The sequence below is a fragment of the Lepisma saccharinum genome, chromosome 1, assembly GCF_977018435.1.
Source record: "Lepisma saccharinum chromosome 1, izLepSacc3.1, whole genome shotgun sequence".
NCBI classification, from domain to species: domain Eukaryota; kingdom Metazoa; phylum Arthropoda; class Insecta; order Zygentoma; family Lepismatidae; genus Lepisma; species Lepisma saccharinum.
Window position 1 is genome coordinate 206,722,646 of NC_139229.1, and position 20,414 is coordinate 206,743,059.

A 20,414-nucleotide genomic window follows, 5' to 3' on the forward strand; every position below is an offset into this window, starting at 1 on the left:
CACTATGGGAGCAATCTACTTTGGATAAGTTTTGTTTTGTAGCTAAAACATCAGAGCATGCAACCGTGTACAATTCAGAATGCCGAACTGAGGAAAGGGGTTTGGGGGTGCGACCACCGAATTTCATGGGAAAAAAAATCTGGAGCTTGCCCACTCTTCTTCCTCTATTTTGGGGAGAAGGTGCAAACCTTAGTATTCTCTTCAAAGAATGGACGTTTCAAAAAAGATTGAAACATGTTTCATGTTCCTGGGTGCCAAACAAGTTCAATAATGAGCCACAATGTGAAACTCTGTTCGGAAATGTGGCATGGATATGTTGCGGGGTGAGGGGGAAAGGTTGGTCATGAATATGAATTTTCCAGACCTGTGTCAGAGTTTCCACCCAAACAAGAGTATGAAGGTCCAAAAAGCACATTCATTCTGTAATCAGCACCATGATACCATATGGTATCATCAGGGCCAGTACGAGCTTACTCTGATAATACCATATGGTATCATCGGGGAAGTAAAGGTTAAGCCTCTAAATATTTCATGGAAAATGCATTGAATTATCGTTTTTTCTTGTCCGTATGAGAGTAGTAAGGGAACTTGTCAACAGATGGAGGGGATAAGAGCGGGTGGTGCTATCTGATAGTTGTCGGATGTCGTAGTAAGGTATTTTGTTGGGCAAACTGAAGGACAATGGAAACAAATATGTTCCATTGATACATATGATTTTTGTCGGATATCGCCAAAAGTATCTCAGTACAACATGCGACAGAAATTGCATGGACTGCAACATCCAAAAAAAATCGCATTGCATAAACAAGAAGAGCTTTAGACTGCAAATATGCAGCTGGAATTTTATTACTCTTCTGGCTCACTTCACCTTATTTAATGTAGCAGTGCTTACGAAGGTTTTCTTTCATCATCCTGATGCATTACTGGTTAACCACAAGTTAACATACGTTTACAATGACATTGCACTATTCTTAGATATCAAGAAGAATCCAACCAAATGGGATATATATTGAATACTATCACGAAAAAGTGAAACATAAATCTGCATTGGTGAACGTTATAAAAATTGGCAAGTGCATGCTCCCAACCTCAAATTTACTGCAACACTAATATTGCAATGAAATTAACGCCACTCTCTGTCCTGTCTGTTTAGACTCGTGAGAGATGGTCATTAATCTCTCACTGATTGAGTTTTTAGCGATTTTTTTTTAAAAAAATCCTAAAGCAATGGAAAATTCAATGAAATCCAACATTTTTGTCTTATCTAGGTCATGCTTGTGTACATAGAACGTGCAAGTTTTCCAACATTTTATTCAAGAGTAAACTATAATGCTTGTTATACATGGAATAATTCCGACAGTCACATTAAATCATGTAGTTCACACAATTTTTTTCAACTTCCATCAAAACCATTTGCATCACAGAGCAAAGTGGTAGGGTTCTAACAGGAGATGTAGTGCGTATCTACCGTCACACGGGAGCCACATTTTCTTGTTGCGCAAGATGTATTTTGAATTACCAAGCTAATTATGCACCACCAGCATTTGTCGAGCGAGAAATAACTGAGCTCAGTCATTAGGGCATGTGACTACCATGCTAGACACCCTGGTTGATCCCCTTTTGGGGTAGAACCGGGATCTTTTACACGTATTCAAACTGCTCTGGCACCCACCCAGCATCATATCAAACTGGTACCTGGAGGAAACTTTGAGGGATAAAGGTAGCCAGGAGCATGGTGCTGATCACACCACCCCCACCTTCAGCCGTGATCAAGAAAGTGTGGGCCCTAACTCCACACTCCTGTACACCTTCATGGCAAAGTGCAGGGGAGCACTTTACTTTTACTTCCTCAAAAGTCTGTTCCAACATATCAAACTGTCACGAAAATACGCAGACCATGTGACCTACAATTTAAAATAATAATAAAACACTGCTTTGGTATATTTGGCAGAAAAATGTTCTAAAAGAAAAACTCGAATTTTGGGATACGTAACACTTACAAGTCAAAAAAAGATAATGCCCATTTTTGGTGCCATAATATATCCGTTTCTGTCACGTGAGATTGATTGATTTAATTTTTTTTGTGCACGTTGCCACTTATGGTCATTATGCTCCCTTCAGTTTATACAGGGAAAATTCCATTATTTAACATCCTTACCTTTAAATTAAAAAGGGGGTATGGAAAATAACTTTCAAGATATCAAGCTCTCACCAAGAGGCGTAGTCCATGTGACTTACAGTTTGAAACAGTAGTTTAAAAACACCATGAAGGTATAATTTGAGATATTTGCCAGAAAATACACATATAAAAATAAATTCGGAAAAATAACACCGAATAGTAAAAAAATAAAAAAATTGAAAAATACAACAATTTGAAAAAAATAAAAAATCAAGGTCCCTACCGATTAGGCATAAATAAAACAAGAATATGAGTTGTAATTTATTGCATTAGTAACATTGAGTCCTAACCTAATTTTCGGCATAATCACCACCGTTGTTCTGGCATTTGTCATAGCATGGCACTAAATTATGTATGCCCATTGCATGTGTGTCTGACAGCAAAGACTGGAACTATCTCGACCGCAGTGTAGCTGTCAAATCGTTGTCCTGCCAGAAACCTCTTCAGTTAAACAAAGAGATGAAAGTCGGTACATGCAAGGCCAGGGCACCTGAAGTGATGCACGTACACCGTGTACTCAGCTGTATAGGGTTGTGCACATTCGATTGGCCTTACTTGAATTACCTGCACCATCTTCTTACCATACTATCACTCACGACGTCCAGTCTGCACACCTCACACGATTGCTGGTGGCTCTGTGCCAAATTCTGAGCGTGCAAGAATGTGATTACTACATGTAGGCTACATCGCAGTCGGTGGGAGACTGCGTGAGAGCTGCAATTTTTAACCTAGAACTGTCCTAAAATGGCTGCATTGCAACTGTACCAGCTACATGCCACTTCTTCCTGCCTGCATGTGTGTGTATCGCTCTCCGACCACTAGTGCTGCGTATAGACACCATTGGACCTTTTTTTTTTTCAGGATGCCCCTCGTATATGAACTTTCAGAAGCTGTTATTAACAGAGTGTTCCTGTTTTAATGTGTGGTTAGCTAAATCAGGTACCTGTAAAATGCAATTCTATAAATTCCTTGCATTAAATTTCTAATACCTATACATACCCTTTTCATCAGCAATAATGGTATAACTGCATGTTGTCCGTTTCACAGTACTTCACTTGGATATACTGTACTCAAGCAGAAATCCCATTGATAATGTAAGGAAATACGAGGGTCACTATTTATATTTTGAGCCTAACAATGAAAAAACAGGAATTTGGCATTGAAACTGCTTTATTGTTTTTCGAAGTATTCTACTTTATGGTCAATACACTTTTGCATTCGTTCGAACCATTTGCCAAAGCAGTTTTTACAATCTTCTTGAGACACCTCCATAATATGGTTTTTGAACGCATCAACGGCATCTTCCGCCGACGAAAATCGTTGTCCACGCAATTTATTCTTGACATTCAGGAACAAGAAGAAGTCATTGGGTGCCAAATCAGGACTGTACGGCGGATGACCCATAAATTCGATTTTTTGACTCTTCATAAAGTCGGTTGTTAGACGAGATGTGTGACAGCTGGCATTGTCTTGATGAAGAATGATCCGACGGCGTTTGTTTGTTTTCCGTATTTGACCGAAGACCTCTGGCAAACAAATTGTTGTGTACCATTCAGAGTTGACCGTTCTACGTTCCTCTAAAGGCACAGTTGCCACATGACCAGTTTTCCCGACAAAACAGGTGACCATTTGTTTCGATGTGCTTCGAGCGCGAACAACTTTTGTTGGATTGGGTTCATCTTGAAACACCCATACAGTCGACTGCTGTTTACGTTCCGGCTCATATGCATATATCCATGATTCGTCACCTGTTACAATCTTATATACGTCTTTTGAAGCACCACGATTGTATTTATTGAGCATTTGTTTGCACCAATTGACGCGAGCGTCTTTTTGAGTTTTTGTCAAATTGTGTGGGATCCAACGAGAACATACCTTTCTCACAGCTAAATGATCATGTAATATTTTATATATGCTGGTGGAACTAATGCCTATGGTTGCCTCAATCTCACAGTATGGCACATGACGATTTTGCAGTATTAGGTTTTGCACAGCCTCAATGTTTTCTTGAACAACAACTGATTTTGGACGACCTTCGCGAATCTCGTTGGTGAGCAAATGGCGGCCACGATTAAATTCGTTATACCAGCGTTTCACAGTGGCAAAGGATGGTGCTTCATCGCCAAATGTGGAAGTAAGTTGATCGATGCACTCTTCTCTTGATAATCCATGTCGAAAATCGTAAAAAATCATCGCACGAAAATGTTCACGAGTTAATTCCATTTTATTGTTGTCGCGCAATCTCCAAGGCAACATAAACAACACAAATGAAGCTATTGACAAAACATTATGGTCAAATAATGCCAGACGATTCCGTGCAAACGTCAAATCGTGCCTAACTTCAATCCGTGTTGCCAAGGCTCAAAATATAAATAGTGACCCTCGTATGACACTTTATTTTGTTCGATTCAATTGTTTCACTTATATGCAAGAGTTAAGTTGTTTGCTTTACAGAGAAGAGAGAAGTAGCTTGATGCATCGAAAAATGAGTCCACACTCATGGTTCTTGCAATCAGAGGGTTCCGAAAGTCAGTAGAAATATCAACATATAATACCGAGAATGTATAAGGAGACTGATAAATAAGAAATTGTGTTTCTTAATCAATCACTCTTCACTCTTATCTCATTTAGTTGTAACTTTAAAAATAATCAAGTATTTTATTTTAAACTTAATGCGTATGATAAAATTTTGTAATTCTTCCCTAGCTTGTGAATTGTAATAATTTTGCAAATTCACTATTTTACTGTTTGAATTCAAATAATAGAGAAAAGAGAAATTAAGTCAATTTCATAGAAGATAATATTGGTACTTAACAAATCCATAACTGGATCTGTATGAGTTTATTATTTCTATTTTCAAAAACGTCGATTTAGTTTAGTTTGTAATTGTCAGGGAAAAACGTAAATTTTGTCCTGGAAAATCTGGAAAAGTCAGGGAATTTCATTTCTGCTTGTTTGTAGCCACCCTGCTATGGAATTTATTGAATGTTAAATTGAGAGCAATTTAGGTGTGTTTATAGTTTACATATTACACTTCCTTTCGTATGAGCACATTCCCTTCTTTTCCTTGTTTAGAGCATAATAAACACCATTAAATGAATACTAGATTAATGAACTTGCACCAAATAGTGATTCTGATATCTACAAAATCATTATGTACAGTCACAGGCACTGCCGGGTTGTAATGAACAGGGCTCGGATTTTTAGGTGCTAAAAATCAGAAAAATATTTATTTTTTATGTGCTCAAAATATGGAAAATATTTACATTTTAAGTAGTTAAACATAAAAAATATGCATTTTTATGTGCTAAAAATGACAATATCTGCTTAAAACAGCTCTACTCACCAGATGAAATTAGCATGTTTTAGTGAATAATGGTGAATTACAATACACCACAAATGTCATCATTAAATTGTCCATCACAAAGGACTGACGATTGTCCTGAAACAGTGTCTTATACTGCGAAAATGTTCGTTCGACGTCACACGAAGTCAACCTCGCATACTCAAGGCATGATATTTCACTCACACTTAAATATCCAATATTTTCTTCCTGTTCACCGTCCAATACATTTGAAGTGTTACTCATCATTTTAAATCTAGATTTTTTTTGCCATGACATACTGGAATTTTCTGAGAAGCAATTGTGCCTTTGGTCCATTAAGTTTAACGAAATTTTTCCCTCTGTAAGATGCGAAAATAAGTACAAAGACTATAAAAAAATTACTTTTGATTTCTTTCTGGGAAATCTTTAAAAATATAAGAAAATTTAAGTATATATGAAATTTTATGTGGAATTTCTGTGACAAAACATGCATGTTATGCATTTATGAGCGAATATTAAGAAATCTGTATTTACATTTAAAAAAAAATAGAAAATATGTGTCTTTATGTGAAATAAAATTTGGTGTATAGGCTCCAGTTACCATGATCGGAATTTGTAACTCACTTACAAGGTCATATCTACTCGCAGAAAAATTATTTATTTACTGCATTGACTTTCAATGGAATAGTTACAACCTAGCAGTGTCCGTGACTGTACATTATTCAGTAATTTATTTATTTAAAGTGATTTATAATCTCGATTTAAATCAATCCACCTTGCCACTAATATTAATCAATATTTTGAACCACTTTTAATTGGTAAAATTTTCAAGCACTGCTAATGGTGGGAATCTGTAAGAATATCGGTATCAGTTCCAGGGTGGCGACAGACCTGGAAAACCGGGAAAAGTCAGGGAATTTGAGGTTTCAAAAAAAGTCAGGGATATGTCAGGGAATTTCGTTTTCATCGATTTTTTTTTTATATATTTATTTATTTAAACATATCATTATGGAACTGCACGGGAACAGGAAATCTCGTTCATAAGTTTCGGCCTCAGCTTTTAGGCCCCTTTTATGCGCAACATAACCACGGCGCCAGAAACCAGTGATGGCAAGAGAGAGAGAGAGAGAGAGAGAGAGAAATTTCTCACGCCCGGGCTTCTTGGCGGGAATTTTAAATTCGAACACTCTTTGGAGGAAAATTGTTATAACTCGGGTACTATGGGAGCAATCTACTTCGGATAACTTTTGTTTTTCAGCTAAAACATCAGCGCATGCAACAGTGTACAATTCAGAACACCGGACCGAGGAAGGGGGGGCTTTGGGTGAAGGGCACGACCCCCGAATTTCAATGGAAATAACAAAAATCTCAAGTTTGTCCGCTCTTCTCCCGCTACTTTGGGGAAAAGGCGCGAACTTTAGTATTATTTTCAAAGAATGGACATTTCTCAAGAGAATGAAACATGTTTCATGTTCTTGGGTGCCATACAAGTTGAATAATAAGCCAAAATGTGATTTTTTTTTTACGAAAAATAGGTAATTTGCATTTTTGGAGGAAAATTGTTATAACTCTGGCACTATGGGAGCAATCTACTTCGGATAAGTTTTGTTTTGCAGCTAAAACATCAGAGCATGCAACCGTGTACAATTCAGAATTCAATTCAGAGGAAGGGGGCTCGACCCGAATTTCAATGGGAAAAAAATATAAAAATCTGGAGTTTGCCCACTCTTCTCCCGCTATTTTGAGAAGAAGGTGCAAACCTTAGTATTCTCTTCAAAGAATGGACGTTTCCAAAGAGAATGAAACATCTTTCATGTTCTTGGATGAAATACAAGTTGAATAATAAGCCAAAATGTGATTTTTTTTATTTTTGTTTACGAAAAATAGGTAATTTACATTTTTGGAGATAAATTGTTATAACGTGGGCACTATGGGAGTAATCTACTTCAGATAAGTTTTGTTTTGCAGCTAAAACATCAGAGCATGCAACCGTGTACAATTCAGAATTCAATTCAGAGGAAGGGGGCTTGGGGGCTCGACCCGAATTTCAATGGAATAAAATATAAAAATCTGGAGTTTGCCCACTCTTCTCCCGCTATTTTGGGGAGAAGGCGCAAACCTTAGTATTGTCTTCAAAGAATGGACATTTTTAAAGAGAATAAAACATGTTACATGTTCTTGGGTGCCATACAAGTTGTATAATAAACCAAAATGTGAAACTCTGTTTTTTACGAAAAATAGGTAATTTGCATATTGCTCAGAAAATTGTTATAACTCGGGCACTATGGGAGCAATCTACTTCAAATAAGTTTTGTTTTATATCAAAGCATGAAACCGTGTACAATTCAGAATGTCGGACCGAGGAGGGGGCACGACCCCTGGATTTCAATGAAAAAACATAAAAATCTGGAGTTTGCCCCCTCTTCTCCCGCTATTTTGTGGAGAAGGCACAAACCTTAGTATTCTCTTGAAAGAATGGATGTTTTCAAAGGGAATGAAACATGTTTCATGTTCTTGGGTGCCATACAAGTTGAATAATAAGCCAAAATGTGATTTTTTTTTTACGAAAAATAGGTAATTTGTTATAACTCTGACACTATGGGAGCAATCTACTTCGGATAAGTTTTGTTTTACAGCTAGTACATCAGAGCATGTAACCGTGTACAATTCAGAACGCCGAACCGAGAAAAGGGGTTTTGGGGGTGTGACCCCCGAATATCAATGAAAAAAAGAACATAAAAATCTGGAGTTTGTCCCCTCTTCTCCTGTTATTTTGGGGAGAAGGTGCAAACCTTAGTATTCTCTTCAAGGAATGGACATTTCCAAAGAGATTGAAAGATGTTTCATGTTCCTGGGTGCCATACAAGTTGAATAATGAGCCAAAATGTGATCTCTCTTCGGAAATGTGGCATGGATATGTTGCGGAGAGGGGGGAGAGGTTGGTTATCAATATGAATTTCCCAGGCTTGCTCCAGACCTGTGTCAGAGTTTCCACCCAAACATAAGAGTATGAAGGTCCAAAAAGCACATTCATTTCGTAATCAGCACTATGATACCATATGGTATCATCGGGCGAGTACAACTTTTCTCTGATGATACCATATGGTATCATCAGGGGATTAAAGGTTAAGCCTCTAAATATTACGTGGAAAATGTATTGAATTATCATTTTTTCTTGTCCGTATGGGATTAGTAAGTGGACTTGTTAACAGATGGAGCGGATAAGAGCAGATGGCGCCATCTGATAGTTGTCGGACGTCGTAGTAAGGCATTTTGTTGGGCAAAGTGAAGGAACATGGAAACAAATAGGTTCCATTGATACATACTATTTTTGTCGAATATCGCCACCCGACAAAGTATCTCACTACAAGATGCAACAGAAATTGCATGGACTGCACATCCAACAAAAATCGCATTGCATAAACAAAAAGTGCTTTAGACTGCAAATATGCTGCTGGAATTTTATTACTCTTCTGGCTCACTTCACCTTATGTAATGTAGCAGTGCTTACGAAGGTTTTCTTTCATCATCCTGACATATTACTGCTTTCGCACAAGTTAACATATGTTTACATTGACATTGCACTATTCTTAGATATCAAGAAGAATCCAACCAAGTGGGATATATATTGAATACTATCACAAAAAAGTGAAACATAAATCTGCATTGGTGAACGTTATAATAATTGGCAAGTGCATGCTCCCAACCTCAAATTTACTGCAACACTAGTATTGCAATGAAATTAACGCCACTCTCTGTCCTGTCTGTTTAAACTCATGAGAGATGGTCATTAATCTCTGAGTAAGGTTAATGTCCAATATTATGAAATAAAATACTAATAATAAATAAGTAAATATTTTAATATATTTACTCGAATCATTAAATCATAAAAGCAAATCTCTTTCTTCCAGAATTGACTTTTCTCTGCCAGCCCTGCTAAATTTTCACTTTCCATCTACTGATTTATACGAGGGGTGGCCAGAGAGTAATTTCCGATTAGTAAGGACATTGATTTTTCGCAAACGCAAAAACCGTGAAAAATGGTAATTGGTGCGAAGTTATGTTTGGGAATGTGCAGTGATGTCTGGACACATTTTTCGCCCTTTCGATATATCGAAATAATGCGAATTTGGCATAAAATGCGAATTGTTGGCGTTTTTAGCGATTTTTTAAAGAAATGTCTTTAAACAACGAAAAATTTCATGAAATCCAACATTCTTGTCTTTTCTAGGCCATGTTTGTGTAGATAGAACATGTAAGTTTTCCAACATTTTACTCAAGAGTAAACTATAGAGTTATACGTACATGGATTAATTCCGACAGCCACATTAAATCATGTATTTCCCACGATTTTTTCAACTTCTATCAAAAACATTTGCATCACAGAGCAAAGTGACAGGGTTCTAACAGGAGATAGAGTGCGTATCTACCGTCACACGGGAGCCACATCTTCGGATTTGTTGCACGAGATATGTTTTGAATTAACAAGCTAAGTGCACTCCATCGGCATTTGTCGAGCGAATAATAATCAAGCTCAGTCGTTAGGGCATCTGGCTACTATGCGAGAGACCCGGGGTTGATCCCCTGCGGGGGAAAACTGGGATGTTTTCCACCTATTCAAACTGCTCCAGTGCCCACTCAGCATCATATGAAGCTGGTATCTTGAGGAAACTTTAAGGGATAAAGGTAGCTAGGAGCATGGTGCTGATCACATCACCCCTACCTTCAGCGGTGATCAAGAAAGTGTGCGGCCTTAACTCCACACCCCTATACACCTTCATGGCAAAGTGCAGGGGAGCACTTTACTTCTACTTCCTCAAAAATCTGTTCCAACATATCAAACTGTCATGAAAATACGTAGACCATGTGACCTACAATTTAAAATAATAGTTTAAAAGCACAATGGAGTATTAAGTTTCGGCATATTTGACAGATAAGTGTTCTAAAACAAAAACGCAAATTTTGGGAAAACGTAACACTAACAAGTCAAAAAAAGATAATGCCAATTTTTGGTGCCATAATATATCTGCATCTGTAACGTGAGATTGATTGATTTTAATTTTTTTGGTGTGTCGCTACTTATGGTCATTATGCACCCTTCAGTATATACAGGGAAAATTCCATTATCTAAAATCCTTACTTTAAATTAAAATACGTGTATGGAAAATAACTTTTGCAAAATAATTTTCAAGATATCAAACTCTCACGAAGAGTTTGCCATGTGACTTACAATTTGAAACAGTAGTTTAAAAACACCATGAAGGTATAATTTCAGATATTTGCCAGAAAATGTGCTAAAATGAAAATATGAATTTTGTAAAAAATAACACCGTATATTAACAAATAAGAAATAAGAAAATACTCCAATTTGAAAAAAAAATATCAAGGTCCGTACCGATTAGGCATAAATGAAACAAGAATATCAGTCGTAATTTATTGCATTAGTAACAGTGAGTCCTAACCTATTTTTCGGCATAATCACCACTGTTGTTCTGGCATTTGTCATAGCATGGCACTAAATTTTGTATGCCCACGGTATATGTGTCTGACAGCAAAGACTGGAACTATCTCTACCGCAGTGTAGCTGTCAAATCCGTGCCCTTCCAGAAACCTCTTCAGTTAAACAAAGAGATGAAAGTCGGTACATTCAAAGCCAGGGCTGTACAGGGAGTGGTTCAAGATCTTTCACCTGAAGTGATGCAAAGGTCCCATGTGTACTCACCTGTATGGGGTTGTGCACATTCGATTGACCTTCCGTGAATTGTCTGCACCATCGTCTGACCATACTGTCACTCACGACGTCCAGTCTGCACACCTCACACGATTGCTGGTGGCTCTGTGCCAAATCTCCCGGGTTCGATACCCGGTGGAGGCACAAGTGGTTCGGATCCCACTTTAAACTGTAGGTCCAGTCCCGATTAGCCTTACTGTGCATAAAGTGGACTTAAAACAGCAACTCAAACCAAACCAAACTCTGTGCCAAATTTTGAGCGTTCAATGTAGGCTACATCGCAGTCGGTGGGGAGACTGTATGAGAGCTGCAATCTTTAACCTAGAACTGTCCTAAAACTGCTGCATTGCAACTGTACCAGATTACAGCTACATGCCACTTCTTCCTGCCTGCATGTGTGTGTGTGTCACACTCCGACCACTAGTGCTGCGTATAGGCACCATTGGAGCTTTTTTCAGGATGCCCCTCATATATGAACTCTCAGAAGCTTTTATTATTAGAGTGTTCCTGTTTTAATGTGTGGTTAGCTAAATCAGGTACCTATACTATGCAATTCTATAAATTCCTTGCGTTAAATTTCTAATACCTACATACCCTTTTCGTCAGCATTAATGGTATAACTGCATGTTGTGAGTTTCACAGTACTTCACTTGGATATACTGTACTGAAGGAGAAATCCCATTGATAATGTAAGGAAATATGACACTTTATTTTGTTCGATTCAATTGTTTCACTTATATGCAAGAGTTAAGTTGTTTGCTTTACAGAGAAGAGAGAAGTAGCTTTATGCATTGAAAAATGAGTCCACACTCATGGTTTTTGCAAGCAGAGGGTTCCAAACCTCAGTGGAAATATCAACATATAATACCGAGAATGTATAAGGAGGCTGATAAATTACAAATTGTTTTTCTTAATCAATCACTCTTCACTCTTATCTCATTTAGTCATAACTTTAAAAATAATCAAGTATTTTATTTTAAACTTACTGCGTATGAAAATATTCCATAATCCTTCCCTAGCTTGTGAATTGTAATAATTTTCTAAATTCCCTATTTTGCAGTTTGAATTCAAATAATAAAGAATAGAGAAATTAAGTCAATTTCATAGAAGATAATATTGGTACTTAAGAAAACCATACGTGGATCTGTATGAGTTTATTATTTCCATTTGCAAAAAACGTCGATTTAGTTTAGTTTGTAATTGTCCCTGGAAAAGTCAGGGAATTTTATTTGTGCTTATTTGTAGTCACCTGAGTTCAAAGTGGTATCAGCTCAGCCCTACTTAATGAATCTAGCATGGAACATTGGCTGGTTCAAATACGAATTGTGGCAGTGAAGCTGTCATCCGAACATGTTCCATTAAAGAGTTGCAGTTGATAATGCAATCCTCAAATGGGGATTGCTATCAACCCCTGCCAGAGCAGCACAGCATAATGAGGTAGGTTAGACAATGAAGAGTCAATGGCATGGCGCAGAGCCAAAAGTCTCCAAGTCAGAGGAGAATTACCAGAGAATACAGTGATTCCACGAGCCAGTTTGTCCTGAATGAAACCCGTTCGGTTGAATACCTCCACCGCTACCATGATTCAAGTGTGAAGTGGCCAGCGTTCCGTTGCAGACTGATTACAATCCTTGCAGCTGCCTAAACACAGGAGATTCTTGAGTCTGCTTCCAGACTCAGTTGCCGCATGACCTTGGTAGATACAATGTGCTCCGCTCTGTATAATACTCTTTGTAGCATCGTAATAGCAAAGGGCTGGTGATGTATGCGAAAAAATGAAACATCAGGTCTGTCACATGCAGAATATACATATTTCTTCTATGAGTTTCAGTGATGCAAGGCCACCATTCACAAAATTTTCTTTCTTTCAATAGTACTTTGAGACTAAGGAGCAGAAAGTAACACTTTTACTTTGTTGTACACAATTACATGATGGTGGTAAAGTTATGTAGTAATGGAATGTGAAACTACAGAATACTGATTTGAAACCTACATTGAAGTCTGTCAGATCAAATACATAGAAACATTGCATGAAGAAGATATTGAAGATGAGCAGGATAAAAGTACGAGGGTCACTATTTATATTTTGAGCCTTGGCAACACGGATTGAAGTTAGGCACGATTTGACGTTTGCACGGAATCGTCTGGTATTATTGACCATAACATACTTCAAATGTTTTGTCAATAGCTTCATTTGTGTTGTTTATGTTGCCTTGGAGATTGCTCGACAACAATAAAATGGAATTAACAAGTGAACATTTTCGTGCGATGATTTTTTACGATTTTCGACGTGGATTATATCAAGACAAGAGTGCATCGATCAACTTACTTCCACATTTGGCGATGAAGCCCCATCCTTTGCCACTGTGAAACGCTGGTATAACGAATTTAATCGTGGCCGCCATTCGCTCACCGACGAGATTCGCGAAGGTCGTCCAAAATCAGTTGTTGTTCAAGAAAACATTGAGGCTGTGCAAAACCTAATACTGCAAGATCGTCATGTGGCATACTGTGAGATTGAGGCAACCATAGGCATTAGTTCCACCAGCATATATAAAATATTACGTAATCATTTAGCTGTGAGAAAGGTATGTTCTCGTTGGATCCCACACAATTTGACAAAAACTCAAAAAGACGCTCGCGTCAATTGGTGCAAACAAATGCTCAATATATACAATCGTGGTGCTTCAAAAGACATATATAAGATTGTAACAGGTGACGAATCATGGATATATGCATATGAGCCGGAACGTATACAGCAGTCGACTGTATGGGTGTTTCAAGATGAACCCAATCCAACAAAAGTTGTTCGCGCTCGAAGCACATCGAAACAAATGGTCACCTGTTTTTTCGGGAAAACTGGTCATGTGGCAACTGTGCCTTTAGAGGAACGTAGAACGGTCAACTCTGAATGGTACACAACAATTTGTTTGCCAGAGGTCTTCGGTCAAATACGGAAAACAAACAAACGCCGTCGGATCATTCTTCATCAAGATAATGCCAGCTGTCACACATCTCGTCTAACAACCGACTTTATGAAGAGTCAAAAAATCGAATTGATGGGTCATCCGCCGTACAGTCCTGATTTGGCACCCAATGACTTCTTCTTGTTCCCGAATGTCAAGAATAAATTGTGTGGACAACGATTTTCGTCGGCGGAAGATGCCGTTGATGCGTTCAAAAACCATATTATGGAGGTGTCTCAAGAAGATTGGAAACACTGCTTTGACAAATGTTTCGAACGAATGCAAAAGTGTATTGACCATAAAGGAGAATACTTCGAAAAACAATAAAGCAGTTTTCAATGCTAAATTCCTGTTTTTTCATTGTTAGGCTCAAAATATAAACAGTGACCCTCGTATTATATTACTACTTGAACTCCGTGGCACAGCAGCCCTTCGAGATCCAAAACTTGTCAAACAGCTTTACGTTGGGTGACATCTGATCTGCACATTAAGTTCTCTCACTGCTGGTTTCTGTATTTTGCGACTGGAGTCTGCTACTAGTACTACTACTTAAGTACAGGGTGGCTACTCACCTGGAATTATGCGTGAATTATTGGCTCCGGAAATTCTGTGTGGATTTTTCTCCATAGACATGAAAAATTGTAACTTTTGTTAATCCAAATCTCAGTGAATTTATGCATACGTATTTATAAATGTCCTGAGGTAAGTTTATCACAGTGAAGCTTTTATGTTTACTGAGGAAAGAAGAGAAAGCTGCGTGGAAAATAAAACAGAATTCTGTCTCAGTCCTTTTACTTTGTTGATATTTTTTGCAGAACAATTTATCTGACAGATGGGAAGTAATTGCAACATATCTTGAAGTTGATTACGTAAATTTGAGTTTGAAATTCTTATACAATTAATGATTTTTTGTAGATTATCCCGTAATATTGTGACTTGTGTTTGTAGATTTATTTTATGTCTTTTGTGAAATGGCAAATGTAAACTCCATGCCTCAAATTAAATATTTTTAATATACATACCCTTTCATTGAATTCAATTAGATTTTTTGTATGCTTTGAAATCACACAGACCCTTTGTATTGGTAATGTACAGGGTGGTCCAAAAGTGTGGAAACACCTGAATAAAATTTGAAGGGCATTATATTTCCAAAAACTAACAATGCAGGTTTGTAATAGTGGTGGGGGAAAATGTTATAGGGCATATGACTATGACGTCCGCCATCTTGAATGCAACTTTAAAAGTTCAAATGGAAACCATGTCCTGTAATACCTCATTTCAATAGCAAATTTTCTCACGAGTTCAACGGTGTGCATAATTTTGCTCTAGCACCAACAGGGACGAAGTTGTTAACGTTTTTTTTTGTGTCTGTCACCCCAAACAAGGCTCATAATGAACCCTTGACCACTCACAGTTAAATGACATGTTCAATGTGATGACCATCGTGATCCACAGTTAAAGCCAGTCTTGATACCCATTCATGCAATACCCTGCGTAAAGTGTCTGCAGTAATGCTGGCACATGCATCAATGATGCGTTGCTTAAGGTGAACAATGTCTCAAATTTTCTCGGAGTAAACGGTGGCCTTGACATGTCCCCACAAGTAGAAATCCAGCGGAGTGAGGTTTGGGGAACGTGGTGGCCACTCCACAGCACCTCGTCATCCAATCGAAATGCACATCCAGGTACTGACGAACACAATTTCCGTAATGAGGAGGGGCGCCATCGTGTTGGTAAAACACATAGAATGACCCATCGTCAGACAACAGAGCTGGCAAGATGTCCTCTTCCAACATGCGTTAATACTCGACCGCCGTTAATGTCCCGTTGACGAAGAAAGGGCCCACAACACGGTCCCCCACACACCACACCATCACCTTTCCGCAAATACCTGCAGATGCATCACTCCAATGTGGGTTACTGTCCGACCAATATCGGACGTTCTGCTTGTTCACCTTGCCCGACAGGTAAAAGTTTGCCTCATCAGTAAATAGCACTTTGAAGGCGAATTGAGGTTTACGTCGTATTTGCTCCATGGCCATTCTGCAAATCTACACGGTGATCAGGATTGTCTTCTGATGTGATGCTGGTTGTTTCAGTTTATACGGGTGCCACTTATTCGGGCCTAAAATCCTCATAATGAACGTGCGGCTAACACCACTTTCCTGGGCTACACGAACAGTACTTCATTGTGGACTCTTGCAGAATGCAGCCAACACAGCTTTGGACGTTGCTTGATCCGTCACCGTGCGTGGCCGGCCTGATTTTGGTTTATCAGCCACAGTCCTGGTTTCACGAATTTTTTTTTGCAAGCACTTTACTGCACTTTACTGATGGTACCATAATGGATGGGGACCCTATCTGGGTGACGGTGGTTAAAATCATCTGCAATCACCTAGGTGACGGTGGTTAAAATCATCTGCAATCACCTTTGTGCTTCGTTCGCCTGAGATCAACACGATCTCAAATCATTCTGCCTGCATGAGACCCATGCTGTGTTATGTCATCTGCAATGATAAAGCAAGCATAAAAACGTTAATAACTTCGTCCTGTTGGTGCTAGAGCAAAATTATGCACACCGTTGAACTCGTGAGAAAATTTGCTATTGAAATGAGGTGTTACATGACATGGTTTCCATTTGAACTTTTAAAGTTGCATTCAAGACGGCGGCCGTCATAATCATATGCCCTATAACATTTTCCCCAACCCTATTACAAACCTGCAATGTTAATTTTTGGAAATATCATGCCATTCAATTTTTATTCAGGTGTTTCCACACTTTTGGACCACCCTGTATTTGTGTGTATGTGTGAGGATGGTGACAGGTGGTAATATGTAGGGTTGAAATAGGGAAAACATCTTGAATTTTTCAAAAGTTCACCTTGAAAACTGGGAATTAAACTTGAATTTTATCATGCTCCTAGAGGGTCCACCCTGAACTATCTCCCCATTCATGATGCTAGGTCAACACCGAAGGTTTTTTGACGTCCCACTGGGAATCAAAGGCGAGACTGCTAGCCATTGGGCTACCACTTGAATTCTTCACAATCATGCTGCACTCACCAAAATTCAGCAAGTTGAAACAGACTCCTTCTGTGTTTACTTTGTTCTCTTATTTTGAGAGGAAGAGTTGTCATCAATATTTCCATTTGACTCCCTTTACAGGGTGTGCACCTCTGTTCCACATAGTGCACCCTGGGAACTATATTCTTACATGTAAATAAAGCTCTGGCATGTGAGTCCACATCCATATAATGCTCTGTGTGGGTTTATGTCCTTTCCATGTGTATCTGTGATTGTCCCTTCATCAATTTTATCTAGCCAAAACCCAGGTTAAGTCCCTAGTTCAGTTATATTTTACACATTACTTTTCAGTATGTTATTAAAAACCATTTTTGTAATTTTTATGATGTGACATTGCTGCAAGCTTTCTTCATCAACACCATATTCATTATCTGTTAACAATACTTTCCCATGCTAGTAATTGAAAAATAATGCATTTTGAAACCATGTTGTTGTAGACCTCTTTCTGACAAAAGTACCTAAAACATGCATGCAAATATTCACTAAAAAGGTGCAAAATATTCGAAGAAATATGCACGTTAGAAATACACCTTACCTTTTTTTTCAGTTGCTGCCAAAAAAACTACTTGTAATCAGATAATTGTTCTTTTTTTTTTACAGCTTATTCGATTTAGTATGTAACAAATGTAAAAGTTGCAGTCCTGAATTCTTCAACACACTCTTGTTTACTTTATACCGCTGTTTTAGACATGAAAGAAAAATTACATTACTTAGAGATCATAAGTTCACTTGTTTACAACATGATATCTAAAATTTTCAACCTTGAAACTCCTGTTCTCGGCAAGAATATTGTTATATTCAGGAGAAAATAGCTGTATTTCAAAAGATATATTGGACAATATTTTAAGGCGGCAATATCTGACAGGTCAAGTTCAGGTCATCCATAGACTGTTCATTGCTATGTAGAAACTCACATTCTGTCATCACTGCTGCGTAGCTGCTGTACTTTTCCAACATGCTGGGATTCAAACCTGAGACCCCTAACTAGCATGCTGTGCTAATCACTACCACAGAGTTCGTCTGTATCAAAACAGGAAGTTCTTTTATTAAGTACAGTAGACTCGAGATTATCCGAGCTAATTGGAACCGAGATTATCTCGGATACGGAAAAACTCTTGATAATACGGAGATAATGTGCTAATAGATCGTAAATGACGAAACAACACTTAAAACCGTATACTAATTATTTATTACTAGTACAACATAAATGAGAAGATTACTTTTTCCGCTTAGGATAGGCCTACACAAACTACACCACCGCAACAATCGGATACACCGACAATGTAACGAAAACGTGCAGCGCAGACGGTGACATGACTCCATAAGCAAACAGGGGGGTGCGTGATGTTTTCCAACCACTCCCTCGGTTAACCTGTAGCCTTGGTTAGTCGCGACTCTACTGTAGATGACAAAACACCCAATTATAATTTTCGAGTGGTTCTTGGGTCTAAAATGTGCCAGAAGTTTATATATGCATTATCATATGCAAAATGCATAACTATCCACACTCTACTCATAACTTACCACTAGTGTGTTGATTTTTACCTATTTCTCTCTTTTTTATTCCTTTGTAGAAAAATATATGCTTTAATTTTTTAAATTTGTTTTATGGTTCTAGCCTAATTCATTTTTATACTGCCCGTAAATATATGTTTTGAGATTGAGTATCTCTTTTACATACTCTGTCTGAAAATACCTATTTTAGTGTTTTTATTTTGTAGTGCTGTATTAAGTGACCATTTTCATAATTTTTGGTACCTATTTTAGGATTTGTATTACCTAGAAAACCACTCCTTAGTTATCAGTTTCCCAACAAATCATTCAAGCTGTTTCCACGCACTAAAATTGTGGTTCCACTGTAATTATTTTAACTTTTTTTTTTTACAGGTACCAAAGCAGATAGATAGCTCTCCTGTGTTGAGAGTTAAAAGTGATGCAGTGCTCAGAAATCTAAAGCAAGAGTCACATGAAGCGTCGAACTGCGGAGCGGAGAGAGAGAGAAATCAAAGCCATCAGGATGTATCCGTAACAGACTTGTTACATCAGGTACTCGCCAAAGAAAAGGCTAACATGCCCGAGTTGATACAAAAAGTGATCACACCAGATGTACTTGTTAAGTTAAATACTCGTGGTTTCAACAAGGACAAGCTCGTTGAAATGGTGACAAGAGTGAAAAATGAGAGTGCAGACAATACTAGCAGTTCAAGGGACATTGCGTTGGCATTGCTTCAGAATAATGAGAACTTGAAAACTATATCAAACACTTCTAGTCAGATTAAAGCCAAACCACGTAGGTGAGTAAAAAGTTTAGTTTGCCGAAGTTGGTTTAACTTTGTATTTCAATTTGTCATGTTTGTAGAAACTTAATTTATGGTACTTTTGCATTTCAATAGTGTAAATTGTTCATAATACAAGGGTCGTTCAAGGTTGACTGGGACTTTTATTTCTGCAGAGGAAATAGGTAGCAGAAGAAACACCAAACTATGTCAGTTTTTCAAAGTATTCTCCGTGCGCGCCGAGGCACCGTTGCCATCGTTCTGGCAGCTCCCGAATTCCTTTGGCGTAGAAAGAACTTGGTTGGTGTCTTAGCCACTGGAGGACATCGCTCCGCAGTGCTTCGTCTGTCGTGAATTTCTTCCCACTCTATGCTGCGTCTTTTGGTCTCTGGGGTTGAATTGTGCAACCATGTTTCATCACACGTGATTATGGATTGCAACAGTTCATCACCTTCTGCTCGAAACTGATTCAGAAGCTGTTTACAGACCATCTTGCGTGTCCACTTCTGATCGAATGTCAGCTGGCTGTGCTTGCAATCGTCTGAAAATCTCAGCTGGTTTCACTTTCTCATTCACGAGAAATTTGATTACACACTGCTGCTCCACAGCTACAGACACACTGCTTGCCGCCATGTTCGCTGCAACTGCTGCGCATGCGCGAAATATGTCATGCCGGGCGCTAGTTGCTCGCGAAGGAATACATTACATCACTCGCACGTTTCATCATGATCTGGCTATTCATCGATTTTTTACGTACGAAAATCCCGGTCAACCTTGAACGACCCTTGTACCTTGTTACGTTCCCACAACTGCAGAGTGCGAGTAGCCAGTGGCGCAGGAACGGGGGGGTACA

At 38.4% G+C, this 20,414-nt stretch overlaps 1 protein-coding gene across 1 annotated transcript in view; it reads left to right on the forward strand.

Moving 5' to 3' along the window:
* Positions 1-20,414, forward strand: part of LOC145978452 (uncharacterized) — an 80,882-nt gene that overhangs the window by 13,176 nt on the left and 47,292 nt on the right. Inside the window, exon 3 of the mRNA XM_083111102.1 lies at positions 19,173-19,579. Within this exon, the coding sequence (XP_082967228.1) occupies positions 19,173-19,579 (407 nt within the window). The remainder of the gene's footprint in view (positions 1-19,172; positions 19,580-20,414) is intronic.